This window comes from Gadus chalcogrammus, unplaced genomic scaffold, assembly GCF_026213295.1.
Source record: "Gadus chalcogrammus isolate NIFS_2021 unplaced genomic scaffold, NIFS_Gcha_1.0 GACHA065, whole genome shotgun sequence".
NCBI lineage: Eukaryota > Metazoa > Chordata > Actinopteri > Gadiformes > Gadidae > Gadus > Gadus chalcogrammus.
Genome location: NW_026613500.1, coordinates 348,376 through 373,364, shown reverse-complemented (window position 1 = coordinate 373,364; position 24,989 = coordinate 348,376). Strand labels below are relative to the sequence as shown.

The 24,989-nt window shown below is 42.4% G+C and overlaps 1 protein-coding gene and 1 pseudogene across 11 annotated transcripts; one reads left to right on the top strand and one right to left on the bottom strand.

Moving 5' to 3' along the window:
• LOC130378055 (serine/threonine-protein kinase SMG1-like) overlaps positions 1 to 7,243 on the bottom strand; it is a 29,545-nt pseudogene extending 22,302 nt beyond the window's left edge.
• LOC130378065 (uncharacterized) lies at positions 6,901 to 24,768 on the top strand. Of its 11 annotated transcripts, XM_056585008.1 has the most exons (10): positions 10,067 to 11,234; positions 15,159 to 15,236; positions 15,439 to 15,494; positions 15,854 to 15,989; positions 20,676 to 20,741; positions 21,230 to 21,507; positions 21,634 to 21,718; positions 21,823 to 21,966; positions 22,082 to 22,337; positions 22,456 to 24,768. In XM_056585008.1, exons 5-10 carry the CDS (start codon positions 20,700 to 20,702, stop codon positions 23,118 to 23,120), a joined length of 1,470 nt encoding a protein of 489 aa, XP_056440983.1. In that variant the 5' UTR covers positions 10,067 to 11,234; positions 15,159 to 15,236; positions 15,439 to 15,494; positions 15,854 to 15,989; positions 20,676 to 20,699; the 3' UTR covers positions 23,121 to 24,768. The 11 variants fall into 11 exon arrangements, 10 of the variants coding, with proteins under 10 accessions (XP_056440982.1, XP_056440983.1, XP_056440980.1 ...); XM_056585005.1 differs by lacking the exon at positions 15,439 to 15,494 and adding an exon at positions 15,567 to 15,657 and having other exon boundaries at positions 21,230 to 21,718; XM_056585003.1 differs by lacking the exon at positions 15,439 to 15,494 and adding an exon at positions 15,564 to 15,657 and having other exon boundaries at positions 21,230 to 21,718.
• Positions 24,769 to 24,989: the final 221 nt, after the last annotated feature.

Genomic DNA, 24,989 nt, shown 5'->3' with positions numbered 1-24,989 from the left:
CACACACACACACACACACACACACACACACACACACACACACACACACACACACACACACACACACACACGTTTCATTTCAAAATCGAGCCCTTTTCTACCCTCTCTCTTTACAGCTCTCCAATCTTCCCTACAGCAGCCTCAAGTGAAAAGCAAGCGCGTCTTACCCCGATGAGGGAGTTCTTGGTGTTGCCGATGGTAGTGAGGGCGCCGAGGTCGAAGATGAGGGTGAACTCGGCCCTCTCTGGGGGCAGGAGCACCGAGGCGAAGGCAGGGTGCTGGATGTCAGTGGAGGGGGACGGGGCGGGGCCGTCCTCCAGCGGGGCAAGGAGGCTGTCCACGCCGCAGGACATCTCTCCCAGCACCAGCTTGTAGGCTGCCTCGAGGGTAGGGATGTTCTTCAGGCTCAGCAGCGCCTGGTACATGCCGTGCGTGGCAGCCATCACCTGCAAAGACAAAAAGAAAACGCGCAAAATTAAACCTCGAGTGATCTAGTCATACGCTTGACAGGAGAGGAGGGAAGCGTTGATCTGCAAGGAATCAACTTCTTTATTTACATGATTGAAACGGCGTTATAAGAGAAGCTTAGAGAGGGCCGGACTCACCTCTTTCTCCCTGTGGAAGCGAAGCTCCAACAGTTTAGAGTTTGGTGCCAACAGTTTCTCCACAAATGACACGGGTAACCTGGTGTTGATCTGGTCCACAATCTGCAAAACAGGCAAGTTCAGAACTCGATTCGGTAATGTCTGGATCCCCAGCGCCAAGGGCCTTGAGGGTACGTTCCCGTCCTCACCAGGGTGAGGAGGCCCAGGACGGCGAGGCTGTAGTCCAGCCCACAGCCGTGGCAGGCGGCGAGCTGGTCCAGGCCGTAGGCCAGCACCACCTCCGTCAGCTGGGCCGAGGGCTCCAGGCTGACCAGGAGCACGCTCACGCACTCGTTCCCCGCCGTGAGCACCGCCTCGGAGAACAGCACCTGCCGGGCGGTGCTGACGCAGGACAACACCCTGTTGAGGATCTGAACGGGGGGGGGGAACGGAGGAGAGGTCAGTGGGAAGGCAGTCGCTACCGGCTGGGTCAGCATCCAGCAATAAGCATCAACGTTAAAAATGATCATTTGTCTGTTTCCCCCTCTCTGACTGAGATATGTTCCCATTCAGGGCTCGGGTTGAGCTTTTCTTTTATTGATGTTTCCTCCTCCTTGCTCCACCGTCAGTTAACCGTTAACGCCACATCGACACATGTAGGGCTACTCAAACACAGGCCTGCTTGTTACAGAATGGATCTGGCCTCAGGTAACAGTTTGGCCCTCTAACTCTGTAACTTTGTCGTTCGTTTAGAGTCTAGCGTCTGGTGTGCGGTCCTCCCCGCCCATCAGAGGGGTGGGCGTCCTTACGTCGGACACGTATTCCTGGGTGATGGGCGGGCCCCGCGTGGGGCTGAAGCGGCCCCCGATGGTCCTGGGGGGAGAGGAGATAGACCTCACACTGACTGGGACGGATCACAGTGCTGAGGTATTTTAATAATGTTGTCGTTTTCTGAAGGATTATTTTGTTCATTTGAATATTTCGGCCAGCCGTACAAAAACATATGCATCAAAAAGCTTTTATACTAAACGGTGATATAGGAAAATATATTTAGAAAGCTTTTATTCTAAGTGGATTTAAATACAACCCCTACAGAAAAACTGAAACCTTATGGATCAGAATTAATAGTGGCCTATAAAACAGCTGGTGCTTGCAGGAGATAACGCTGTTTCACCTCGGCATAGGCTTCCATGTCCTCCAGGAACTGCCCCAACAAGGTGGTGGAGAAGGCGAGGTCTGCAACCCAGAACTGCTCCAAACTCTGCAGCCAGCCTACGGCACAGACACAAGTAAAAGGGTTATCTTCTACTACATCAAGTAAAAAGTACTAAGTTAATGGTTACCATTAATGGTTCCAAGATCGGGGTGCCATAAAAACATATTGGACAATGCCAACTGACCTGAGACGTTTGTGGTGAGCGACTGCTTCTGTGTGTGGTCGATGTGCCAGCCTACCAGGATATCAACCGTGTCCTGAAGAGGATGGAGTCACCGTTAGTCCATACATTGTGTTACACTCGACAGCATCTAAATGAAACATCTAACCATTCTGAATGCTTTGGGGGTATAGCAGGTTGGCAGTTGGCACCCGGTTCATTCGTTTGTGGGGGAGTTTAAACACGGCGCAAAACATAAGACTACGCTAGATTAAAAAGCAAGTAGAATCATTACATTTAGAGAGAGTGGAGCCTTGGGATGACAAGGAAACACCCCTCCTGTTAGCAGCTGTAACATCAGTCATAATGTTACACACCCAAGGAACCTCAAACTCTAGAGGAACAATTGTGCTTCGGCTGTAACTGATGAATGTCAGGTTTCGGTCTTAAGGCTCCTCACTCTGGACATTGTTATCCTACTCGTTGAGGCTGCTCATATACGTTGCATTTCCAAGGGAGTCTAGCTGCAATGTCATCAATAACTTCGCAATTTTCCCCACAGTTAATAAACCAGGGATGCCAACGTGCATGTTGGCGCTCAGATCCCCAGAGGACAGAGCTCACTGCAGGCTACTCACCCTGAAGTTGGTACTGAAGACATGTGGGTAGGCGCGGGCCACCTGCAGAATGCACTTGACACTCTGACACAGCAGCTCTGGCGTGTCCAGGTTCTCCAGGATGGACTGCAGACTGCTCATCACAAGCTGAAACAGGCACCCAGATAATCAGCCAGTGAGTGTGAACGACAGACCTGAAAGAGCAGGTTCTAACAAATGACACTAATGGAACCCACAGCGGCTTTAAAGACGATAGGCCAACGTCGTCCTACCTGCATGACCTGGGTGAAGGCCTTCCTCTCTCCGGCCGCCTCCAGGCCCCGCTGCATGGCGATCAGGTACAGCAGCTTCACCTCGTCCCGGCTGGAGCCGCTGAACTTCAGGAAGAGCCACTTGAAGATGCGCTCGGCCTCGTAGCTGATGGCTCCACACAGGAGGCCCAGGCAGGCCGTGGCCTCCTGCCTCATCTCCCACAGCAGCTTACTGCTGCAGAGGCGGGATGGGGAACAATATGGGCTACCACTTCAAGGAGGGTCGCTGTCCCCTGAACGGGAGACGCAACATTGGATCATGACAGAGCTGTTCAGACGATAGGAACCCGCCCACAACACACCAGAATTGATTTGTTAACATTTGTTTCTTTCAATATGCAACTGAAGAATTATCAATTTAATGAACGTCAAGTCTAGATGACGGAAAGTACCAACGGAAAGAAGTAAGAACTTGGTCCAGTGAAATCCAGTGATAAGGTAAGCCTAGCATTCAATTAATCCAGCTGCACGCATCTGAGGATCTTTCACCAAACATTAAACATTACGTCATAGGGCCTTTTGTTTCAGTATCCACTTCCATTTCACACGGCTAGCGGTGTGCGATATCGATACGGTGAAAAATACAATCACAACTCATCTGGAATCACAGTACCACGATACTGCTAATCCTCTACACATTCGTAGAGTTCAAGATGTGAAACAGTCATATTGAACTCCCCTAGCCTAGAGCTTTGACCTAAAACACAAATGTATGCAAGCGTTTTTTCTTGGGTTCCATGGATGTTAATAGTACCATCTCTTACCTTTCATTCAAAACTTCATTCAGGGTACTCAAGGTGGTTTCCATTTGTTTCACCAGGGCCTGTCATGATTAGTTATTAAAAGAGAACTGCGTAATCAACAAACATTGTATTCCAATCCAGTAAGTACACCCATCAATAAACCCACTTATAAAAAAGCAAGAAATCCATCTCATCAGGAGACATCATGGTATTCCAATTATTGTACGTCGTTTTTTCATTTAATGTCTGCGTCCGAGTGAGGGTTAAGCTTCCCGGACACCTATAGCATAACGCTAAGGTGTGTGGCGAATTTTGTACGCAACATTCATCATTATAAAAAAGTATTTAAAAAAAACTGTATCAAAGTTCTGAATTGCAACCATGTGGATAACACGCCCTCTTTCCTAAGACTCTCAATCCAAAACAGATTTTTTTAACTGGCTCTTTAAAAAAGGCACTGAGTCATGTAAAATGGATAAGGGGAGATTTAGCCATCAAGTTGATTTACCACAGTCGAGGGAGGCGGCTGAACTCACCCCTTTGTTCTCACTGTGGCTGATGAACTCCTTCAGTTGTTTGAGGGTTAGCAGCCTGCGCTCCCGGTCATCCTCACGGGAAACGCGGCGCAGCAGGTTGGCCAGGCGCGACTCCTCTGTGTGAGGCATGCCTCGGTCTGCGGGGACACAGACACAGGAAGACATTTAGTGGCACTAGTTGAGACTGTTACCACGGTTTGATAACAGAGACCGCCGTTGCCTTTAAGCTAAAAAGCCTGGACTGAATCTTAAAGGAAAGGGCTGAAAACAAAGACCATAGAGGTTTAAAAAACAGACCTGGCCAGACAATGAAAAGACCAACATGCCAGTGTTTTGATATTCCAGTGAGCAGTGTTGAGTCAATTAGTGACTAGAAGAAAAAAGCACTCTGAAGGAGCCACAGCTTTCAGCGGCTGGGAGTGGAGTGCAGGGGCACCAGGCCACCATACACGGAGCAGTAAGTGGTAGTAAGCAGTAGTTAATAAGTGGCAATAAATAAAAAAACATAACAATGCTCGTGGGGACATGGTTTTGTGGTTGGATAAGAATAACATGTAACATTTGGACAAGTGTGCTATGTGTGGTGTAATCCTAACACTGCCCACGCCTTAATAACACCCTCCCTTTGGGGATACTCTTACTCACCAAGGATGGGCGTCTGTTCAGAATGGATACATCTACATAGGGCTGGGTGATACATCGATAATTGAAACATATCGATATTCTTTTAAACGAGATATGAAACGAGATGCTATCGTTAACATCGATATAGGTTGAAAGTACAGCATATTTTATCCAACAACAGCAGTTTCGAACCGCGACTGCTGCCTGCTATTTCGTAACTCTAGTTACGAGTTGGAGTGCGGCAACGGCAACTTGTTATTGCGTCAACAAATATCTATAATTATCTTATATCGATATTCTGCTTGAAGATATCGAGATATGACTTTTGGTTGATAACGCCCAGCCCTACATCTTTATACACAGGCTCTAGCGTGCTTTAGTCCCCAGAAAGAAATTAGGCTGGCTAGACACTTGGTCCTTTTAATTGCTTCGTAGTTTCTGATTTAATAATCATGGTTTGATAGATTAGAGTCAAGAGAACGTCAAAACTCCTCGTTTTATTTGGTTGACTACAGCCCTAGCCCCATCCTATATTGGCTAGGGATGCACCAACACCGACACCAGTACCCTGACCCGATACTGTGCCACCCAAAATCACTTAAGCAACGTGGTTGAAGTCAAATTAAATTTTTTCATTTTTACACGGTTAATTTGTCCTATGGGATCATCAACATAGTAATCAATGCCGTTTACTTTACTGTTACTGAAATAAGTCCCCAGTTTAGAGAGGACAGGGGCACCGACGGCGCGGAACAGATAAAAGCATCATGCTACGGTGTGTGGATGGTAAAGCCTGGTCTGAGCATCGATTTATTTAATACCAGTGCCGGAGGGGGGGGGGCTCCACGGACCCCTATAGCATATCGCTACGGTACATGGCACTTTGACTCACTCACTAAAACGCTCATACACAACGACAGTACTGTGGAAATAACACAAAGCTGCTGTTGGCCGTAACCATGACAATAATGGGGCGGGATTTTTTAACTAACGTTATTATTAAGTACTCATATCGGTACTTGTATTTGTACTTAAGTGGGATCGGTGCATCCCTAATAATTGCAAAGTCCAATGGCCAGTTTGAAGGCTGTCCACAAAAGCCTGAGCCATTAAAAATATATACATACACATGAAAAAACATATAACTAAACAGTTATAATAAAATAAGAAATCAGTTATTAAACCCCTCAATATATTCATACATGTCAGTTAAAAGCGCCTTACCCTGTGATTTCCTCATGTCCTTGGAAGTTAAAGCACGGTTTCCATGCTGAAAAGGAGTCAAATCCGCGTTCACGTCATTGAGCCTCAACTCTTGCCCCATCGGCTTCCAACCAAATGTAGTATCACAGCCACCTCCACCAGCTTCATGTTCACCTGGAAGAGGACAAGGGACGCATTAAGATAACGCTGGCTCAGATTATTGGGTTCATTCCTCACTGTTCAAAACAGAGAGGTAATAAGGATGATCATATTGGTTCAATATTGAAATAAAGATCAGTTTGAATCACTTAAATAACATCTTCTGTCCGTCCAACCAATTGTGTTTGCTAGACATGCATCTCACCACATTCTACCAGGGTAAATACATTTAAAGCACCAAAATAAGAAAGTAATAAACTAATTTATGCAAAATGATGCCCCAACTCTAAAATGCTCTAAAGGGCTTGTACCTCCCATCACTTTGACCGACGGCCATTAGGGGACAAAGGATCATAGGTTTTGTTAGGTATATAGGTAATGGTGTTGTTATGGTCGTTTTTTAGTAGTTCATCTTGAAAGGATTGGTCATTATGGGGATATTTGGGTTTTTGTGAGACATGGCAAAACAAAGCATAGGTTGCAGTCTATTCACATCGTTGATATGGGATTTTACAGTAATACAAATCTATTGACTTCATCGATGCCAATAGAGGGGAGAAACACACATTTAACACGCATGAATGACATTTCCTATCATTGTAAGGACTGTTTTGCTCACCCTCCCGATCAAGTGAATCGGTGGCTGCGTAGGCATTGCTGTGTAGCAACTGCAAAGAGTCGGGGCTGTTAGAGGGCACCACGTTGTACAAGGCTGCAGCAGCTATAGCATGATGCTTACCGTGGCAATCTCTCGCTTGCGGCAGACGGTGTCTCTCGACCTCTGGACAGGCCAGGCAGAGTGGTTTGCATGCACAGACGGCACGACGGTAGGAATTAACTTCGCCGTCCTATTATTCTTCAAACCAAGTGAGACCATCTTGGCATCCCCCGAGTGGTAATCCTCCTCCTGGAAATGCGCGCTGCATATTCTTGAGTACGCGGTAACAGAGCTAGCTGAAAAATTTGCCCGCCTAACCTTGACAAATTGCACCCAGCTTCGGAGGATCCCTTTGTCCTTCGGGAAGCAATGGACCCCATGTCCACTTTTGCTGGAGTTGTTGCACCCGCCACAAATACAGTAGTAAACCATTTTATCTACTTATATATCTACTCTCTCTCTATCTATCAGCTATCTATGTTATGCTATGCTATGCTATGCTATCCCTCACTATCTATCTATGTTATGTTATGCTATGCTATCCCTCACTATCTATCGATGTTATTCTATCTATCTATCTATCTATCTATCTATCTATCTATCTATCTATCTATCTATCTATCTATCTATCTATCTATCTATCTATCTATCTATCTATCTATCTATATCTATATCTATATCTATCTATCTATATCTATATCTATATATATATATCTATGTATATATATATATAGATATATATATTCTATCTATGTATGTATTTACTTATATAATCTGACACTGTCACTCTCACTAGCGGCTTCGGCTGTCGTCCAACAGCGGAGTACCTTACGTGACGTCATGCAATGCATTGTGGGAGAAATAAGAATCATCGCTAACCTGTGTCTAATAACCACTAATATATGACCTACTTTTCCTTATATTTATTTTTTGTGATACCCTACAACATCAAATACAATGGATAATTGTTTAAATGTTTATTACCAACTAGAAAATTGCCAGAAAATAAAAAAATAAAGACCTGCACCATGGGCTTTAAGAGTAAGCATGGAACTGATTTGTGTATTTATGCACTTAAAGAGATTGTCCATTGTCCAGGTACCGTTCACGAAATAGCACAGTCTTCATGTGTTTCCTGGATGCGTCAAAAGCCTTTGACCGTATCAATCATGGGAAACTGTTTGCTAAACTACTTGAGCGAGGGGTCCCCTCTTATATAATTAGGATACTGCAGTTCTGGTACTCTCACCAAACTATGCAAGTTAGGTGGGGGATGAGTATATCCACACCCTTCTATGTCTCCAATGGAGTGCAGCAGGGCGGAATTCTGTCCCCGCTACTATCAATCTGTACATGGATCATCTATCTGTAGAGCTAAATGAGTGTAGAACTGGCTGTTTGGTGGGGGATAACCTCATTAATCATATGCTATACGCTGATGATTTGGTGGTACTGTCTCCCTCCAGTGCTGGCCTGCAGCAGCTTCTTAGAATATGCTCTCAATATGGCTTAATGTATGATATCAAATTTAACTCAACGAAGAGTGTGGTACTGATTGCTAGAACCAAGGAGGATAGGAAGCTTGTCTTTCCTTCTTTCTCACTGGCAGGTGAACCGCTAGTGGTTGTAAAGAAGGTTAAATATCTGGGACACGTGATAAGAGATGACCTCTGTGATGATGATGATGTGCAGCGTCAGTGTGGTATACTGTATGGGCAGGCAAACATGCTGGCGCGCAAATTCTACATGTGTACTACTGATGTTAAAATATCACTCTTCAAAGCATATTGCACTCCAATGTGTACTGCCCACCTGTGGTGTAATTACAGTAAAGCGAAAATGAAAAAACTTCATGTGGCATATAATGATGCTCTGAGAATTTTGCTTAAAACTCCCAGGGGGGGTAGTGCCAGTGAAATGTTTGTGACAAACAATGTGCCCACTTTCAATGCTGTTCTGAGAAATGTAATGTATAGATTCATGGGCAGATTGACTGGGTCTATGAACACGATTATTGTGTCTCTAATTGATATCTCTCAGAGTGACACAAGGTACTCATCTTGCTTCTGGAAACATTGGACCCGAAGCTTGTATGTGTTTTAATTATGTTTGTATTATAATTGATAATGCCTCATTTGCATTCCTTCTTAAATGTTTTATATATGCGTGTGTGTGTGTGTATTGATATGCGTATATATATATGTGTATGTATATGTATATGTGTATATATATGTAGTGTGCTGTCTATGTGGACCTTCCTGTGTCTTGAATAAAGTTATAATAATAATAATAACGTCAGCTGGCTAGCACGATAAACACACAGACCGGAACCGGCCGAGCTGTATTATTTGAAACAGGAAGTACGTCACACAGCTTAGTGCATACACCCTATGGAGTGGCGAAGTCACGCCCATTCCGGTAGAGCTCATGAGACCTATGTGATCGAAAAATATGAATGGGTGTCAATGGAGAGAAAATAATTATTTTCTGGTCCCAGTCTTTATATGCCCTGGATTACACATATGTTGTTTGTGGATTTAAATGATAATTTTTCATGCAAAGAAAATTAAAAATGTTCATGAAGAAGTTTGATAATTTTAGGTTTTATGTGAGGCCGCTTTGTGAACTACAGCTCTTCGCTGCTCTCGACGCATATGATATACGTCACCACACCCGCCCTTGGAACTCGGCACAGAGATGGCGATCTCTCTGCCCCACTTCACCGCTTTTTCCAAGGGGAGGATAAAAGCATCGAAAGAGGTGAAAACCATTATAAGTCGGGGCACGTGCAGAGTTTCAGTTATGCCGATGGGAAGATTGTCGGTCTTCTCCACGCCAGTCGCAGGGAGCGTGACGTCACATACGAGCCGTGTAGTCTTTCTCGTTGTGTTTTCTCTACAGCCTTTATCTGAACAAATGCACAATAAACGGTCGAACTCTTTGCATGAAAAGTATCATTTAAATCCACAAACAACATATGTGTTATCCAGGGCATATAAAGACTGGGACCAGAAAATAATTATTTTCTCTCCATTGACACCCATTCATATTTTTCGATCTCATAGGTCCCATGAGCCCTACCGGAAAGGGCGTGACTTCGCCACTCCATTTGAGACTGTTACCGCGGTTTTGCATTTCGTGTGGACGGTCTGTGGAGTTTTTAAAGGACACGGATCAGACGGAAGGACCAAGCGCACAGGGGACAGCGAAGCAGCCGGAAAATGCTAAACAAAGTAAGAGCAGCATAGCGCTAGCTAGTGATGGGCAAATGAAGCTTTTATGAAGCATCGAACCAGTTGAGCCAAATGTTTCGAAAATGGGTTCATTACTCGAAGCTTCAGTGACAGTGACCTCTGCTGGCGAAGTTCGAGGCTGCAGTGGATTCAACGTATCCCTGCTTTGAAAACGATTTGACGCACAAACACACAAACACAAACCCAAATACTTAATAGCATGATCTTTTCACGAATAAAGATTGATCTAAATACAGATGTCTAAATTGTTCTTAAAGGGATATGCCTAGCCTTCTGTCCACATAGGCTAACTGATGTAGGCTAGGATATATTTGAAACAGCATATAATAACTTTCCACCCAGGAATGGGATTCGAACCCGGGTCTTCCACTCCACAGTCAGTGTGTTATCCCCTAGTCTACTCTAATCGATACCCTGCGTTGATCTATTACATACATATCGTACTATGCACAACTCCCGTAAACGATTGTAGCATCGATTGTGCTTTATTTTTTCATTAAATAATTAGGCGGTGACCAGCTGGCTTCGGACAAGGTTGGTTGGGTGTGCTTGAGTAACTCTAGGGGGTGATTATGTGGGATGGGGTTAGACACTCAAAGATTTCTATTGAGGTAGGCTGCCTTATGGATTGAGTCGGTTTCTTTTTTTTTGCTCAAAGCTTCTCCACCGAGCCGCGGACCAGTCAAGTGATTCATTCAGGCAACGAACCAGTTGCTGCTTCGGACGTCACTTGTCACGTGTTTTTTTTTGCTCTGAAGCAAGCTTCGAAGCAGTGCTTCTTGGGAGTTGGTTTGAAGCACGTATCGAAGCTTCAGTGTCACACTGCCATCACTAGCGCTAGCTATCTGAAGCCATTGTCAGACATGCAGTGAATACAAGTGCAGCTACCGTTTCAGTTTAGCAGACGACTGCCAAAACAATTAATGTTGCGGCGACCTACCGGGAAGTCTGCCTGCGAGTGGGTGCACGTCATGGCCTTACTGCGCATGCGCGCATCAGCGAGCGAACAGGTGGATGCAATTAGTCTAAAGGAGCAGCACGTGCCAGAGACAAGAGAAGAGACGTGAGCTTGTTCATTTGTTTGCAACGCGGCAGCAGAAGGAAGAGTTCTCGGACAAGCACAGAGTTAAAACCCATGGGAAAGGGGAAAAAGATCAAAGAGGCTACCGGTAAGCTCAGGTCTCTTTACTGGATTGAGTTGTAGGCTACTAATTTAAATGCTTGACAGGTTGGGTATGGGATTTGCGAAACGCCTGTAGATTTTGCAAATGCACAACTCAAATGGTCCTACCTAGGGTTGGGTATCGTTTGGGTTTTATCCGATACCGGTGCCTACTCGGTACTTTTCATACGGTTCCGGTGCTAAAACTGTACTTAAAAAAACGAATGCATGTATGCATGCATACACTTGCATGCATGCATGCACGACTTGTTATGAGTTTCACATTAAGCAGAAAGTCATCGGACACTGAGTTGAATGGCAACGGTGTTTGCTAGGCTACTTGATATGCAAGATTTACGGTTGGCATTAAATCACTTATGTTAATTATTTATAATAATTAATATAAGTAATTTAATTTATAATAACTATTATATTACTGATAAATATCTTTTAAAAAAATAATTACAAATAATATTAATTACTCGCTGAAAGCAGGCAAGCACGCATCATGGCGCAACATTACTGCCAAAGTCATTAAGTAATGTAACTCAGGTGCGCAAGGCAGCCACAGGAGGAGACGCCAACATTGTTTTCAACCGTTCGGTACCGCGCTGCATTAATTCCCAAGTTTTGAAAAGAAAAAGTATTTGAAGCGAATAACGACTCTGTTTCTGATTTGTTTATTTGGTTTTGAACAGAAAGTTTTGGATGCATGCATCGGCTTTGAGTTTGTTTGTTACTTTAAAATTACATTTGCTCGCAACACACACACACACGCGCGCGCGCACGCACACACGCACACGCGCACACACACGGCCTGAAATACCACGCCTCGCAGTCATGGACCTATAAAGAAAGTCGTAGCAGAGAATGTCTAATATGAGGAGAACTGGCACTCGCGGGTTATTTCCGGGTTTCTGGACTGGTTGCAGTAATAATCTTTGACCACGCGGGGCGCTCGTAGGCGAGTCCAGAATGAATGGGAGCCAACGGGGTTTTATCCTCAGAATCCACTTTTCTCACGATGTAATTTTTTGTCAAGTAATTTTAAAGTTGCTATCAAAGGGTGGGGCTAAGATAATAAACTCAGCTGAATATTGCATTTTTTAAGGTCACGTATCTGTTCTAAAAAGGCGTTAAAAACATGCGATGACGTCACACACTGTAATACTGTCAGAGGTACTGCTTTACGGCAGTTTCTAAAGCACTTCCCTTGTCCCGCAACGATAACACCAGCTGTTGGAGGTAAGGCTTTTTTTTTGCCCTAGTTACAGAGTTTTAGTGAGCTAATGTAAAAAAAAAGAAATGCGCGAATGTTTTACATATGTATGTTACTTACAGAGTGTTTTTTCTAATCCTCACTAGTGCCGATGATAAAGCTTTTTTTTTTAGTAACGATTATGAGCCATTTCTTTCTCCTAAAATAGAAACCTGGATTAGAATCATAATTTTAAGACTGCATCAATTTAGTTTACATCAGTAAACAATCTGCTAGAGAGCAGTGTTCTGTTGTTCTCCTCATGCCTCTTACTTTCTTGATCTCTACAGTCGGACCTTGATGCTGTGACAACGGACAAGTCTTCTTCCTCTGTCCTTTTCCCCTGCCTCTGTTCAGTATGTTCAGTGTTGTTAAATCATCTTTTTTTTTATTAGTTACTGTTCTTATTGTGTTCTTGTTAGTGTGATTTTTTAATAAACTTGCCTGTTGCAATGTTGGTATAATGTTTGTATAATTACTGTTATACAACTGTTACTGTTTCAATGTGACCCAGACCATATTTCTCATTTAACAAACATGTGTAGCTTATAATGTGTTGCATGGCAGAGCAATTACGGTATATTCAATGGCTTAAAACAAACCCATCTGTAAGGATCAGTGAATGCATAGAAATCAATGACAAGTGGTGTAGATGGTTTTCCCTCTGTGCAAGGTCATTAGCCTAAGTCCTACAAAAAATAACGACTGTAATAGCAGATGTTGAAGTTGTTAAATCGTTAACTAACCATTTGTATGGAACAATCGGTTAAGGTAAGTTAAGTGCTTGAGTCTCGACACTTTAGAGAATGTCTAGCGCGCAACTTGAATAAGCCATGTGCGATATTACCCGGGCTCCAGCGCAACTTTCCTTACTAGGTGAAGCCTCAGGTAGCCTAGGACCATTCATACAGGAGCAAGCAAGAACGTTACCTTTTTCTGTCCTTGGTAAACGAAAAGACGGACAATCCGTTTCCACTGTAAGTGCAGTTTATCATTGCACATTTACGAGGCATTTCTTTTTTAAACTATCTTTATTTTCGAAAAATAGACTGACAGATTAAATTATATTGAGCGGGATATTGACTATTATTTAAGGTGGTCATAACGTACCTACCATGTATATAACACATTGAACATTGAACACAAGAAATGGAAGAAATTCCATTTATGCCCATGTACTTTCACCATACATACTATCTAAAAAATAAAAGGACCTGCAGGAAAATATAAATACAGTACTTAAAAATTGAGTTAACACGTTTCTGATTGCTCTTCAGCTTCAGATGCCGTAAGAGGGGTCTCTGGTCGTAATCAGTCGCAAGTCCGTCCCTGACCAATCAGCATTCATTAGCAGAATGCTAGCGTTTATGGCCAACAACGGCCCAAACTGTAAGAAATCGAAAGGACATAAGTACTCACTCATTTGACTTTTGAACCATAATCTATATTGAACTTGCGGAATCTACAATAAAATTTGCGATATTTCAACGACAAGCAGGTGAAAGAGGCATAATTAGCCGTTTAGCCCCATAGACTCCCATTCAATCTGGACTCGCCCGCGATCACCCCCAGTGGATGTCTCATGGAACTACAACCAAAATCGGTACAATAGGGCGTATAGGGAGTGCCCAGGCTCTTCGTAGACGGGCTCTGGTCGTAGTCGTACCATGCGTGTTTAGCGCAACATTGAAAAGGGTCCCGTCTGAAACAGTGTCGTGCAGCGCTGCGTTCCGAACGTTGTGTAATCAAATACACCGGTATGGCGCTGTATACAAAAAATCATATCCTAACGAAAATACACACCGTTATTCAGTGTGAACCGGTTTAGCGCCCAGCACTAACGCAAGTTGACGCCGCGAAACCATGGGGGCGGGGCAGGGGGCGTTAAAAAACGCCAGGCATCGTTATGAGGAACCGAAATGTGCGTTCTTATTCGATCTCGTTACAACCGTTTACGTCGGAACCGGTTCCCGACTGGAACCGAGTTTCGGTGCTCTCCTTCAACGTTGACTCTGACTCCACCCATTCCAAGTACCTGGACGCGCAATCATGCACGAGCGCAAACACAGATGCGCAAGAGCGAGCCAGGCTAGCGTAGGGTTTTCCTTCTCTTTGCTGGTGGTGGTGGGGATGGTGGCGTCTTGTCTGCCATGGAAATGGTCTTCTACTGCTAGGTCCAAATGTGGATTAACTAGTTCCAGTAGCTACCTACCGCAGGATAACAACAAACAGGAGCTTGCTCTGGGTCACGAGTACTGCACGAAGGGGTCGCGCGGGCGGGGGAGGGGGAGTGCAGTACGACCGTTTGATTGACGTACTTGCTGTCCAATGCAACTCGGTTGCTCTGGAAATCATTGGAGTTTTTCGAGACCTGCCCGTTCCACAGATGATTGACTTGTTTAATTTTCATGTCAGTATTCTAACTCAGTGGCTGTAAGTGGGTTATGATAAGGATTTCGAGTAATTTTGCAAAAATGGCCAAAAAAGCGAATTCCATACCCAACCTTTTATTTAAAAGTAGAAATGGCTTTCTGGCGTTCAATGGCATATTTTCTGTTTAAATACTTTTTGCCTAATTTAATATACTTACCTTTTTGCCTGATTTAATGTACTTTTGTGTTTGATGGGAAACATTGATTTAATTTGCATTGTCCTATCTTTGTATGTTTAAAGGTTTTTCACCTCATCATATTCATCATGCTGGTCAATACTGGTCAAATAAAATGAAGATTGAGTGAAATCCTGTGTCTGGTAAAGTCCTTCCCGTTTCAAGTGTGGGAAGCCATGGTGTTAGAAATGCACTTGCCAATTAATGCTGGGCACATCCTTTGCTAAATCCCTTGAAGATGAAAGAATTGGGCTTTGCATCTCTATGCGAATAATACTGTAAGATAACACGTCCCATGCTGTATGGGTCTAAACGGCAACAATGCTAAACCTCTCCTATTCCCAGGCCTAGCAAGACGTGTGGCTAAACAGATCAAAGCCTGCCTATGCCTTGATTATTAGGTAGGGGGAAAATGCAGTTTTGAAATATTTACTCTATCTTAACACTTTTCTTTGTCTTCATGTTGACAGCAGGCGTTGTCTGGCACCAACTGTTGACACCTAGGGGAAGATATTGTTGATATGCAACTTGAAATTATTCGTTGGAAAGGATTGTCATTTTTGGGTGACGATGACATTGCAGGTCTTAGGCTTATTGATATATTTTTCTCTTTTTCTTTCTTTTTTCGCATTGCGCTGTTTGCATGACATTAAATCCATTCATTTTTATTTTTTAAAAGCATTGGATAAGAGCACCAGAGCTCATTCATTGAACGGTCACGCTCTGTGTGGTTCTTGTTGTCTTCTCTGTGGTTCTGCAGGAGGCACCTGACCAAACCGTCCCTGATCTTCAGCCACACGCTGGCGGAGATCAAAGCCATCTTCCCCGGGGGACTCTTCCAGGGAGACACCTTCCGCATCGTTCTGCTCGGAATATGATTCCCGGAGGAAAGGAAGGTAACGAGGGTGTGGGTGGGGGTGGGGGTGTTTTGCAAAGAGGGCAGTGACGCATGCTGTGCACCGACACATGCACACTAGGGCTGGGATAAACGATTAATCTATTCAATTTGATTATCGTTATCTCCCAATTAATTGACTAATAGCAATTTATACATGTTGATTTAAATATCTGAATGAAAAAACATGATTTCCTTAACATTGCAATGCATGTTTATTGCCTTAAAATTCCAAAAAAAAAGTGCAAAGTAATGCATTCTTAGAAGTCAGAGGTAGCATTCAATAAAACCTTGAAGCCTTGAAAACACAAAGGCCTTCCGTCCATCTCCATTTTGCAAAGACGACCTATCACGGAATCGTTTCCTTTAACATTAAAGAATGCCCATACTTTAGAGGAACGAGTGCGAGGCGCCTTGACATGAAGGGTTTAAATGATTAAAGGTCTAAATGATTTGATATGAAAGGTTTAAATGATTAAAGGAGTAAATGATTTGATATGAAAAGTTGAAATGATTAAAGGTCTAAATGATTTGATGTGAAAGGTTGAAATGATTAAAGGTCAAAATGATTTGACATGAAAGGTTGAAATGATTAAAGGTCTAAATGATTTGATATGAAAGGTTTAAATGATTACATTTACATTTTACATTTAGGGCATTTAGCAGATGCTTTTATCCAAAGCGACTTACAATAAGTACATTTGTCATAAGAAGTGCATCAATATATCGCTGTCGGTACAGAAAGGGGGGGGGGGGGGCGGCGGCATCAGCGTACGAGTTTAGTTTTTACCTGAACTTTTGATTCTGTGACATTCAAGGAATGAATTGCAACAGACGACTAAAGCTGGAGGTCTTTATTTCAAGTACAAATAAACTCAAGACCTATCTGAACCAATATTTAAGTTTTTTAGGAAATATAAAATAAATGGTAACAATATACTACTAGGTACAACAAGGCAACTAACTAAAATAATGAATGCAATGCACATATTGTCAGGGAGGGCAGCTGACTGAGGTCTAAGGACATGGAAGGCTCCTAGGATGTCCAGCTCCTGGAACCTCCTTTTCAGTTCTGTCTCCAGGCCAGTAATGTAGGGTTGGATGACATACAATGAACAGATCAGCACATTTTCTCCACCAGGAACAGAAGGATCAAAATTACTTTCCCTACTCTTATTTTTTTAAAGTTAAAATATACACTAATCTGTTTCCACCTCACCTGTTGTTTCAGCAACATTTTGTCTGCCGTCCTCCTGGCCTATATTAATCAGTATCTCTCCTGAACAGCCCGGCCCCTGAGAAGCACTGGGTTGTTCAGCACTGTTTGATGCCTAGGAACATTCGAAATAAATTGATTATATATTTAATAAACATTTACTAGCCACAGCCATTTGACTGTTCAACATAATTTCAGACTAAGCTAACTACCTCCTGAAGCTGCTCCGTCTCGTCTGGACGAGGCCTTTTTTGGTACAGAAAAAACTTTTCAATACTCTGGTTTAAAGCAACAAACATTCAGTCAGAATAAAATAATATTAAGAATAGAATGTAATACATTTTTTCTTTTCTTTTTTTATATGGGTACCGTATATGCCTATCTAAACTATAACCGCATTTCATCTTAATCGCAGTGTTCGCTGCGTTACCAACGACGTTGTCTATGATGACGGGGGCGGGATGTTCAATAACGTTGAGTTCATAAAGCTAATATTACTTTTTCTGAGTTAGCAAAAAATGTGAGCAGGTGTGTTAGACCACAGTATATCATACTATCCTTTGGTAAACTGCAAATGTCGCAGATCGTCTTCTCTGTGCCAAATATATTTTTCCATTGACCTCAAGCATTGCGCGTGGACAGGAGGAGCGGGCGAATCAGCCATCATTGAGTGTGCAGGTAAAGGCCGATTTAGGATCGTTTTAGACGCAGAGACGTAAGCACGTAATTTACACAAGGGACTTGTTTTAGACAAGTTTTGATTTACGGTTCCTTAAGGATTGCGCGTGTTGCAAGGGGATTCTCCACCAGAACAGTAGGGGGAGCAACGAACGAATCTGTGGGCGTGGAAGTGGAAATCGCTGGCTTGTTTATATTTATGCACTTCCAGTATTTTCGACGATAGTAGCAGTACTTAAGTTTAGGTTAGCAGTCTTTTTCCACACTCTGAACGATGTTAAGGTTGAGTCGAAGACAGTTGAGGGAGCTGGAGCTGATAAGACTCCTGAAAGGATGTGGTTAGCTGGCCAATCACAGTCTTTGCGAGCTGCGTAGGGCCGTAGTGTTTTAGTGGCATAGTCAGGAATTTTGGGCGACGCACTTAAGCACGTAAGGGGGGATATTTTACCGCGCAAGGGGGGTTATGTATCTTACGTGCTAACGCGTTACGTCTAAAACAGAGCATATATCGGCCTTTACTCGGCGTTTACATGCGGACACATCTGATCCGCATAGATGTGGAAGAACAGCTCAATCGGAATAGAAAAGGTAAAGATCTAAATGATTTGATATGAAAGGGTTAAATTATTAAAGGTCTAAATGATTTGATATGAAAGGGTTAAATGATTAAAGGTCTAAATGATTTGACATGAAAGGTTGAAATGATTAAAGGTCTAAATGAATTGAAATGAAAGGTTTAAATTATTACATTTTACATTTAGGGCCTTTAGCAGACGCTTTTATCCAAAGCGACTTACAATAAGTACATTTGTCATAAGAAGTGCATCACTATATCGCTGTCGGTACAGAAAGGATGTTCATAGAACCAAGTGCAAGTACCACAATCGCTAGGTCAATTCCCCGTGTTACAGCCATGATAGCAGCTACTGCAGTTGCTACACAGTTAAGTACTATAATACAATACAATACAATACAGTATACAATGGTGGCCAGAAGGGGGAGAGTAGCTATGCAGAGGTGGACTAAAGGTCTAAATGATTTGATATGAAAGGTTGAAATGATTAAAGGTCTAAATGATTTGATATGAAAGGTTCAAATGATTAAAGGTCTAAATGATTTGACATGAAAGGTTGAAATGATTAAAGGTCTAAATGATTTGACATGAAAGGTTGAAATAATTAAAGATCTAAATGATTTGATATGAAAGGGTTAAATTATTAAAGGTCTAAATGATTTGATATGAAAGGGTTAAATGATTAAAGGTCTAAATGATTTGACATGAAAGGTTGAAATGATTAAAGGTCTAAATGATTTGGCATGAAATTATTACATTTACATTTTACATTTAGGGCATTTAGCAGACGCTTTTATCGGTATCCGATACCGATATCCGATATTAAAATTGCTGTTACGGGCGATAACCGATATTTACCGATATCGATATTGGTATAAAAACAAGTCTCTGATGATTTTGCATACTGAAGAACATGAATATGAAAAAGTTATCTTTCTTTATTTACCAAAACTTCGAAATACATTGTTTCTTCAACAAGTTACAGGGCATCCATAACAAACACAAGTTACTAACAGTGTTAGTTTTAGGCTACTTATACAACTTTACAACTTGTCAATATCTTGACAAGGTTTTATAACTTAAATCAAATTTGTCAGTATTCATGGAAACCAGATACTTGTCTAATAAATTAGAAAAAGTGTTTCAAGTTTAAGTAAATTTCAACTCAAATCTGTGAAATAGGCTAAGATATATCAAGGGACAGGGTGGCCGCGGGGTATTAAAAAGTCTTAAAAAGTCGTAAATCAATTTTCATCAAAATAAGGCCTTAAAAAGTATTAAATTGTCTTAAATTCAGATTGCATTGGTCTTAAATATTTGTGTGCCATGTCAGTGCGAAAATGCGGGCAATCTGTTCTGCCAGGTCAAATATTTTTTTTCCGGTAGCCTGTGCGCTGCGTTGTCTTTGGTTAGGTCAGAGCGTAGACTACTGCGCAGCTGTAGCCCCACCCCCCCGATTACGCCACTGCCAGGGCTCCTGTTTATTGGTTTATCATCTAGCCAGGGCTCCAGCCTGTTCGTTTATAGATTTTGGCGCGATTCAGACCCCTCACTACGATATAGACACTCGACTCTGAAACATGGGTAAGTGTAAATTTAATGATAAATGGCTCGAGAAGGACGAGTATGACTGGTTAAGGTCGGTGCCTGGTAGCGCCTATGAAGCTCGGTGCACTGTGTGTAAAAAAACCTTCAAACTTGGGACAATGGGGATCGGAGCGGTGGAATCCCATGTCCAGAGCCAGAAACACAAAGCTTACTCAAAAGCACGCCTGCAGCCTACAATTACTAGCTTCTGCTCCACCGCTAGCAATGATGTAATTGACAACGCTAGTGTTGCAACAGGAAATCCACAGCCTGTTACAAGCATGCCATCTGACCGCGCAATTTGTGGCTCTACGCCAACACTGCGAGCAGAGGTGATTTGGGTGATGAGGACCGTGACAAGCCACCATTCCTGCAGGTCCAATGACGGAATTGATGACTTGTTTAAAGCAATGTTCCCAGATTCTGCCCTTGTACAGTCTTTTACATGCGGGAAAGACAAGACCAGATACGTTGCCAAATTTGGATTGGCGCCGTATATAAAAAAAGAGCTCGTCAATGAAGTTCAAAAATGCGGTGCGTTTGTTGTCATGTTCGATGAGACACTGAACCAGACAACCAAAACCAAACAAATGGACTTGCATGTGCGTTATTGGTTAAATGACCATGTCCAGTCTAGGTTCTACGGATCACAGTTCATGGGCCACGCAACTGCCAAGGACCTACTTCAGCATTTCAAAGTAAGTATGCCCAACATTTATTTCTTAACTAACCTTTTGTATGTTATTATATAGTTAGTCTAAGCTTTACTGATTGTCAAGTTATTAACAACTATGGATATGATAATATACATCAATTAGACAAATTAAAATAAAATGAATTAAAAGAAATAAAAAACAGCCAGCTTTAGTTTTAGAAAGATAGTCTGGTGTTAACATGCCAATAAGTTTAAATAATATATACAATATGGCTATAGGGATGGCTGACTGCTTATTTTGTGAAATAGTATTCTTTTTTTTTTTTTTTTTTTTTTATCTTATCCAGTCTGACATTAATCTGAAGTAGTGGTGTGTCAGAAATGAATGTGTTAACTGTTGTATGGCTAATGTCTGTAATGTCTTTTTTCAATTTCCAGGAGTGTGTGCAGCAGCTTGACCTGAGACATTTGGTTTCTATCTCAATGGATGGACCAAATGTCAATTGGAAGTTTTTCTCAATGCTCCAACAGGAGCATGCAGATACATTTGGAGGTGCCCAGCTGATTGTGGTGGGGAGCTGTGGCATTCACACACTCCACAATGCCTTTAAAAGTGGCTTCAGTGTCTGGCAGATGGAGAAAGTGCTCAGGGCATTGCATACACTCTTGCACAATACCCCTGCTAGAAGAGAAGATTTCTGCTCTTTGACCAAGTCATCTGTGTTTCCCCTACCATTCTGTGGGCATCGCTGGATCGAAAACCTACCCGTTGTCGACAGGGCTATCACCATATGGCCAATGATGGTGAAGTATGTGGATGCAGTGACACAGAAAAAGCTTCCAAACCCTAGAACATCCTCCTATGACACCCTTGCAGAGGCACGGAATGACCCTCTCATAATGGCCAAGCTGCACTTCTTTATGGCTGTCTCTAGGACCTTCACCACATTTCTGACTAAGTATCAGACAGATGAGCCGGTGATTCCATTCATCGGTAAAGATCTGGCTGTTCTCATGAAGGTAATGTATAACATGCATGGAGAAAGTGTATGAAATGAAAATTTTAACTCAACCCTCCAACACTTTTTTATTTGTATTGTTATTTGTACTGTATTTGTTCTCAGAGCCTACTGAAGAGGTTCATCAAGGCAGAGATCCTTAATGACATCACAGCACTGCAAATGGTCAAACTGGACACAACTGCCAAGGAAGCAAGGGCTGGCCTAAAGGCTGTGGACATTGGATTAGGAGCAGAAGTAGTCCTAAAGGTAAAGGCAAAGGTGTCAAATATCAAACAATGGTTAAGGTACAGGAAATCAAAACTTTATTTTTGCATAAAACTTTTAGTCAGTCTCACAGGCCCTCCTCCCCTCTTCCTGTTAGGAACTCCAGAGTAGCCCCAAGAGCAGCGTAGGGGAGCTCAGTGTGTTGGCCTTTAGAAAGGACTGCATGGACTGTTTGACCAATATTGTCAAGAAAATGCAAGACAAGAGCCCACTGAAGTACACCATTGTGAGGCAGATGGCATGTTTGGACCCAACGAGCATGTTCTCAGACCCCGACTTGTGCTATGAAAGAATGAAAGGAGTTGTTCAGAGGTTTCTGCATGATAACCAGCTGTCAGGAGGCGCCTCTGCTGGTACTTACGATTTAGAAGTCAGAATGTAAATTTTTTTGTGGTTTGTCTGTCTAAACTTTTTCATTGCATTGATTTAAAATATTTATATATTATTTTTTGTTAATCTGTTTTGCAACAGGTGATGTGATTGTCCAACAATTTGGAAATTTCTTGTCTCTGGAGGCAAAACATGAGTCATTCTCCTCTTTCCAACCCATGCGTACAAGACTGGACGTTTTCCTGCATGGACTCCTCCATCAATCCTACCCTGAACTCTGGGCATTCTGCAGGAAACTTCTGCTTCTCTCCCATGGCCAAGCAACGGTTGAGAGGGGCTTTTCTGTAAACAAGGAGGTAGAGGCCGATAACATGAAGGAGGACACAGTGGTTGCTCAGAGGATGATCTGTGACTATGTCTCTGTCTGTGGGGGGGTTCTCAAAGTACCTCTGACTAAGGAGCTTTTGGCAGCTGCAGCTTCAGCTAGGTCTCAGTATCGGCTACACCTGGACCAGGAAAAGAGAAAGCATGCGAGCAATGCTCAAAGAGAAAAGAGAAAAGGTGCAGAAGACCACCTAGAGCAGCTCAAAACGAAGAAGAAGATACTGATTGAGGTAGCAAACAGCCTGGAAAAAGATGCAGACAAGCTAGCAGAACAAGCTGAGGGTAAATCAGGCACACTCATGGCCCAGCTAATCACCAAGTCAAACATCCTCAGAAGAAGACACAAAGAAAAACTCACAGAACTCAAAGAGGTTGAGAAAGAGCTGGAAGATAAATCGGCAGAACTCAGGCATATGCCATAATGTCAAATTAGGCATTACCTCTTCCTTACCTTCTTTTTTCACTGTTTCAAGTGTTTATGTTCATTTGTGCACATGTACATTGTTATAAATGGGTTAGTACACTCTTTTGGGAAGGCTTTCTCAAGTGCCAGGTCAGTGTTTTGTTTATTATTATTATCTTTTGATTTTGGTTGATTCAAAGGATGTCTGTCACACACACATACACACACTCACACAAGTTATGTTAAGTTATATTTTGCACTTCAAAAGCACTTGAAATTGCCATTTATTTATGTAGTTATTGTATTTATTATTTTGTTCGAAAGGAACAGTATTTTTTATTTATTTACTTGATTTTATAAGCATTTGTTTATGGGACCTAAATGCTCTGAAAATAATAAATATAATTGAGGACTAATGACATTTTTGTGTTCTCTTTTCGCATTACACACATTTAGCCGATGTTCTTAAACTCAACCGGTTATTATCAGACATCAGTGTGTTTACTTGGAAAGATTACTGTATATTTCCCCTTTTGATTTGTTTTTCCATCGTAAGTTTGGTCTTAAATTTCATTAAGAAGTGGTATTAAAATGTCTTAAAAAGTCTTAAATTTAATTTGTTTATACCTGTAGACACCATGAAGGGAGGTTGGTTGTAGTCTTTTCACTCGGTTCTATCCCTACTGTTGATCCGGAGAACCGAGCGAAAAGACTACAACCAAATATAAACATATCCGGTTCCGGTTTCCGGTTCAATGGGATTACGGAACGCCAAATAAAATGCAACAGAAGCTGTATTTCGCTACGATGATGTATATAATGATTTGACACGGCATCCTCTGCGCATTACTTCAGCTTTGAAAGTACTGCATATTGCAATTCGAGTACCTTAATTTGAGACCGTAAAAAACATCCAAACCGCCGACATTGAATCTTTTCAGTTAAGGCGACAAACACTCCTGTACTGCCTCTCCGTGCGTCTCTGGCTGCGTCACTGACAATGTCACATGACCAAACAAGCTGTGCATGGGCAAAAACACACAACGGCAACTAGACTAGGAAATAAATATTGGCTGTTAATATCGGACCAGTTTTACTTATCGGGCCGATGCCGAAATGTTAAATAATGACTAACATCGGCCGATAACTATATCACTGCCGATATATCATGTATCCCTAACAATAGGTACATTTGTCATAAGAAGTGCATCAATATATCGCTGTTGGTACAGAAAGGATGTTCATAGAACCAAGTGCAAGTACCACAATCGCTAGGTCAATCAATTCCCCGTGTTACAGCTAGTGGTGCCGAGATGATGCCTCATGAAACGTCAAAGCCTCTCAGCCAGATGAACCACCAAAGTGGTTCGTGCTCGAAGCTTCAAATGAGTACGCTAGGGACATCTAGTGGTGAATGAAATTATGACAACCCAACCCAAAATGTGATTTTTGCTTCGTGTGTCGATACAACATTAAATCATTTGAGAATTGAAGTCATTTCAGTGATACATGTGTGTGAGTGTGCCATTCATAAATGTCTCCAGAGCTCACGTTAGAAAATAAATCATTTGGCAAAAGAGTGTCTTATCAGCTACAGTACTACATTTAGCAGACGCTTTTATCCAAAGCGTATTACATTGGCTAATGCACACGGCAGAGTCGGTGGACATGGGTTATTGAATTTTTTTTGGCAGCATGATATAACTGATTTTGTAAAGGGGGAAATGTGGTTGAGATGTGGGGGACAGTGTTTTGTGTAACTTTGGGGGGGGGGGGGGGGGGGGGGTGTAATTATTTTATTCAGAAACAGGATTTGGCTAATGATATTTATTCAGAAAGAGGATTTGCTCAAACCTTTGGGCTTAGCCGGTTTCTCTTTTTTGAGACA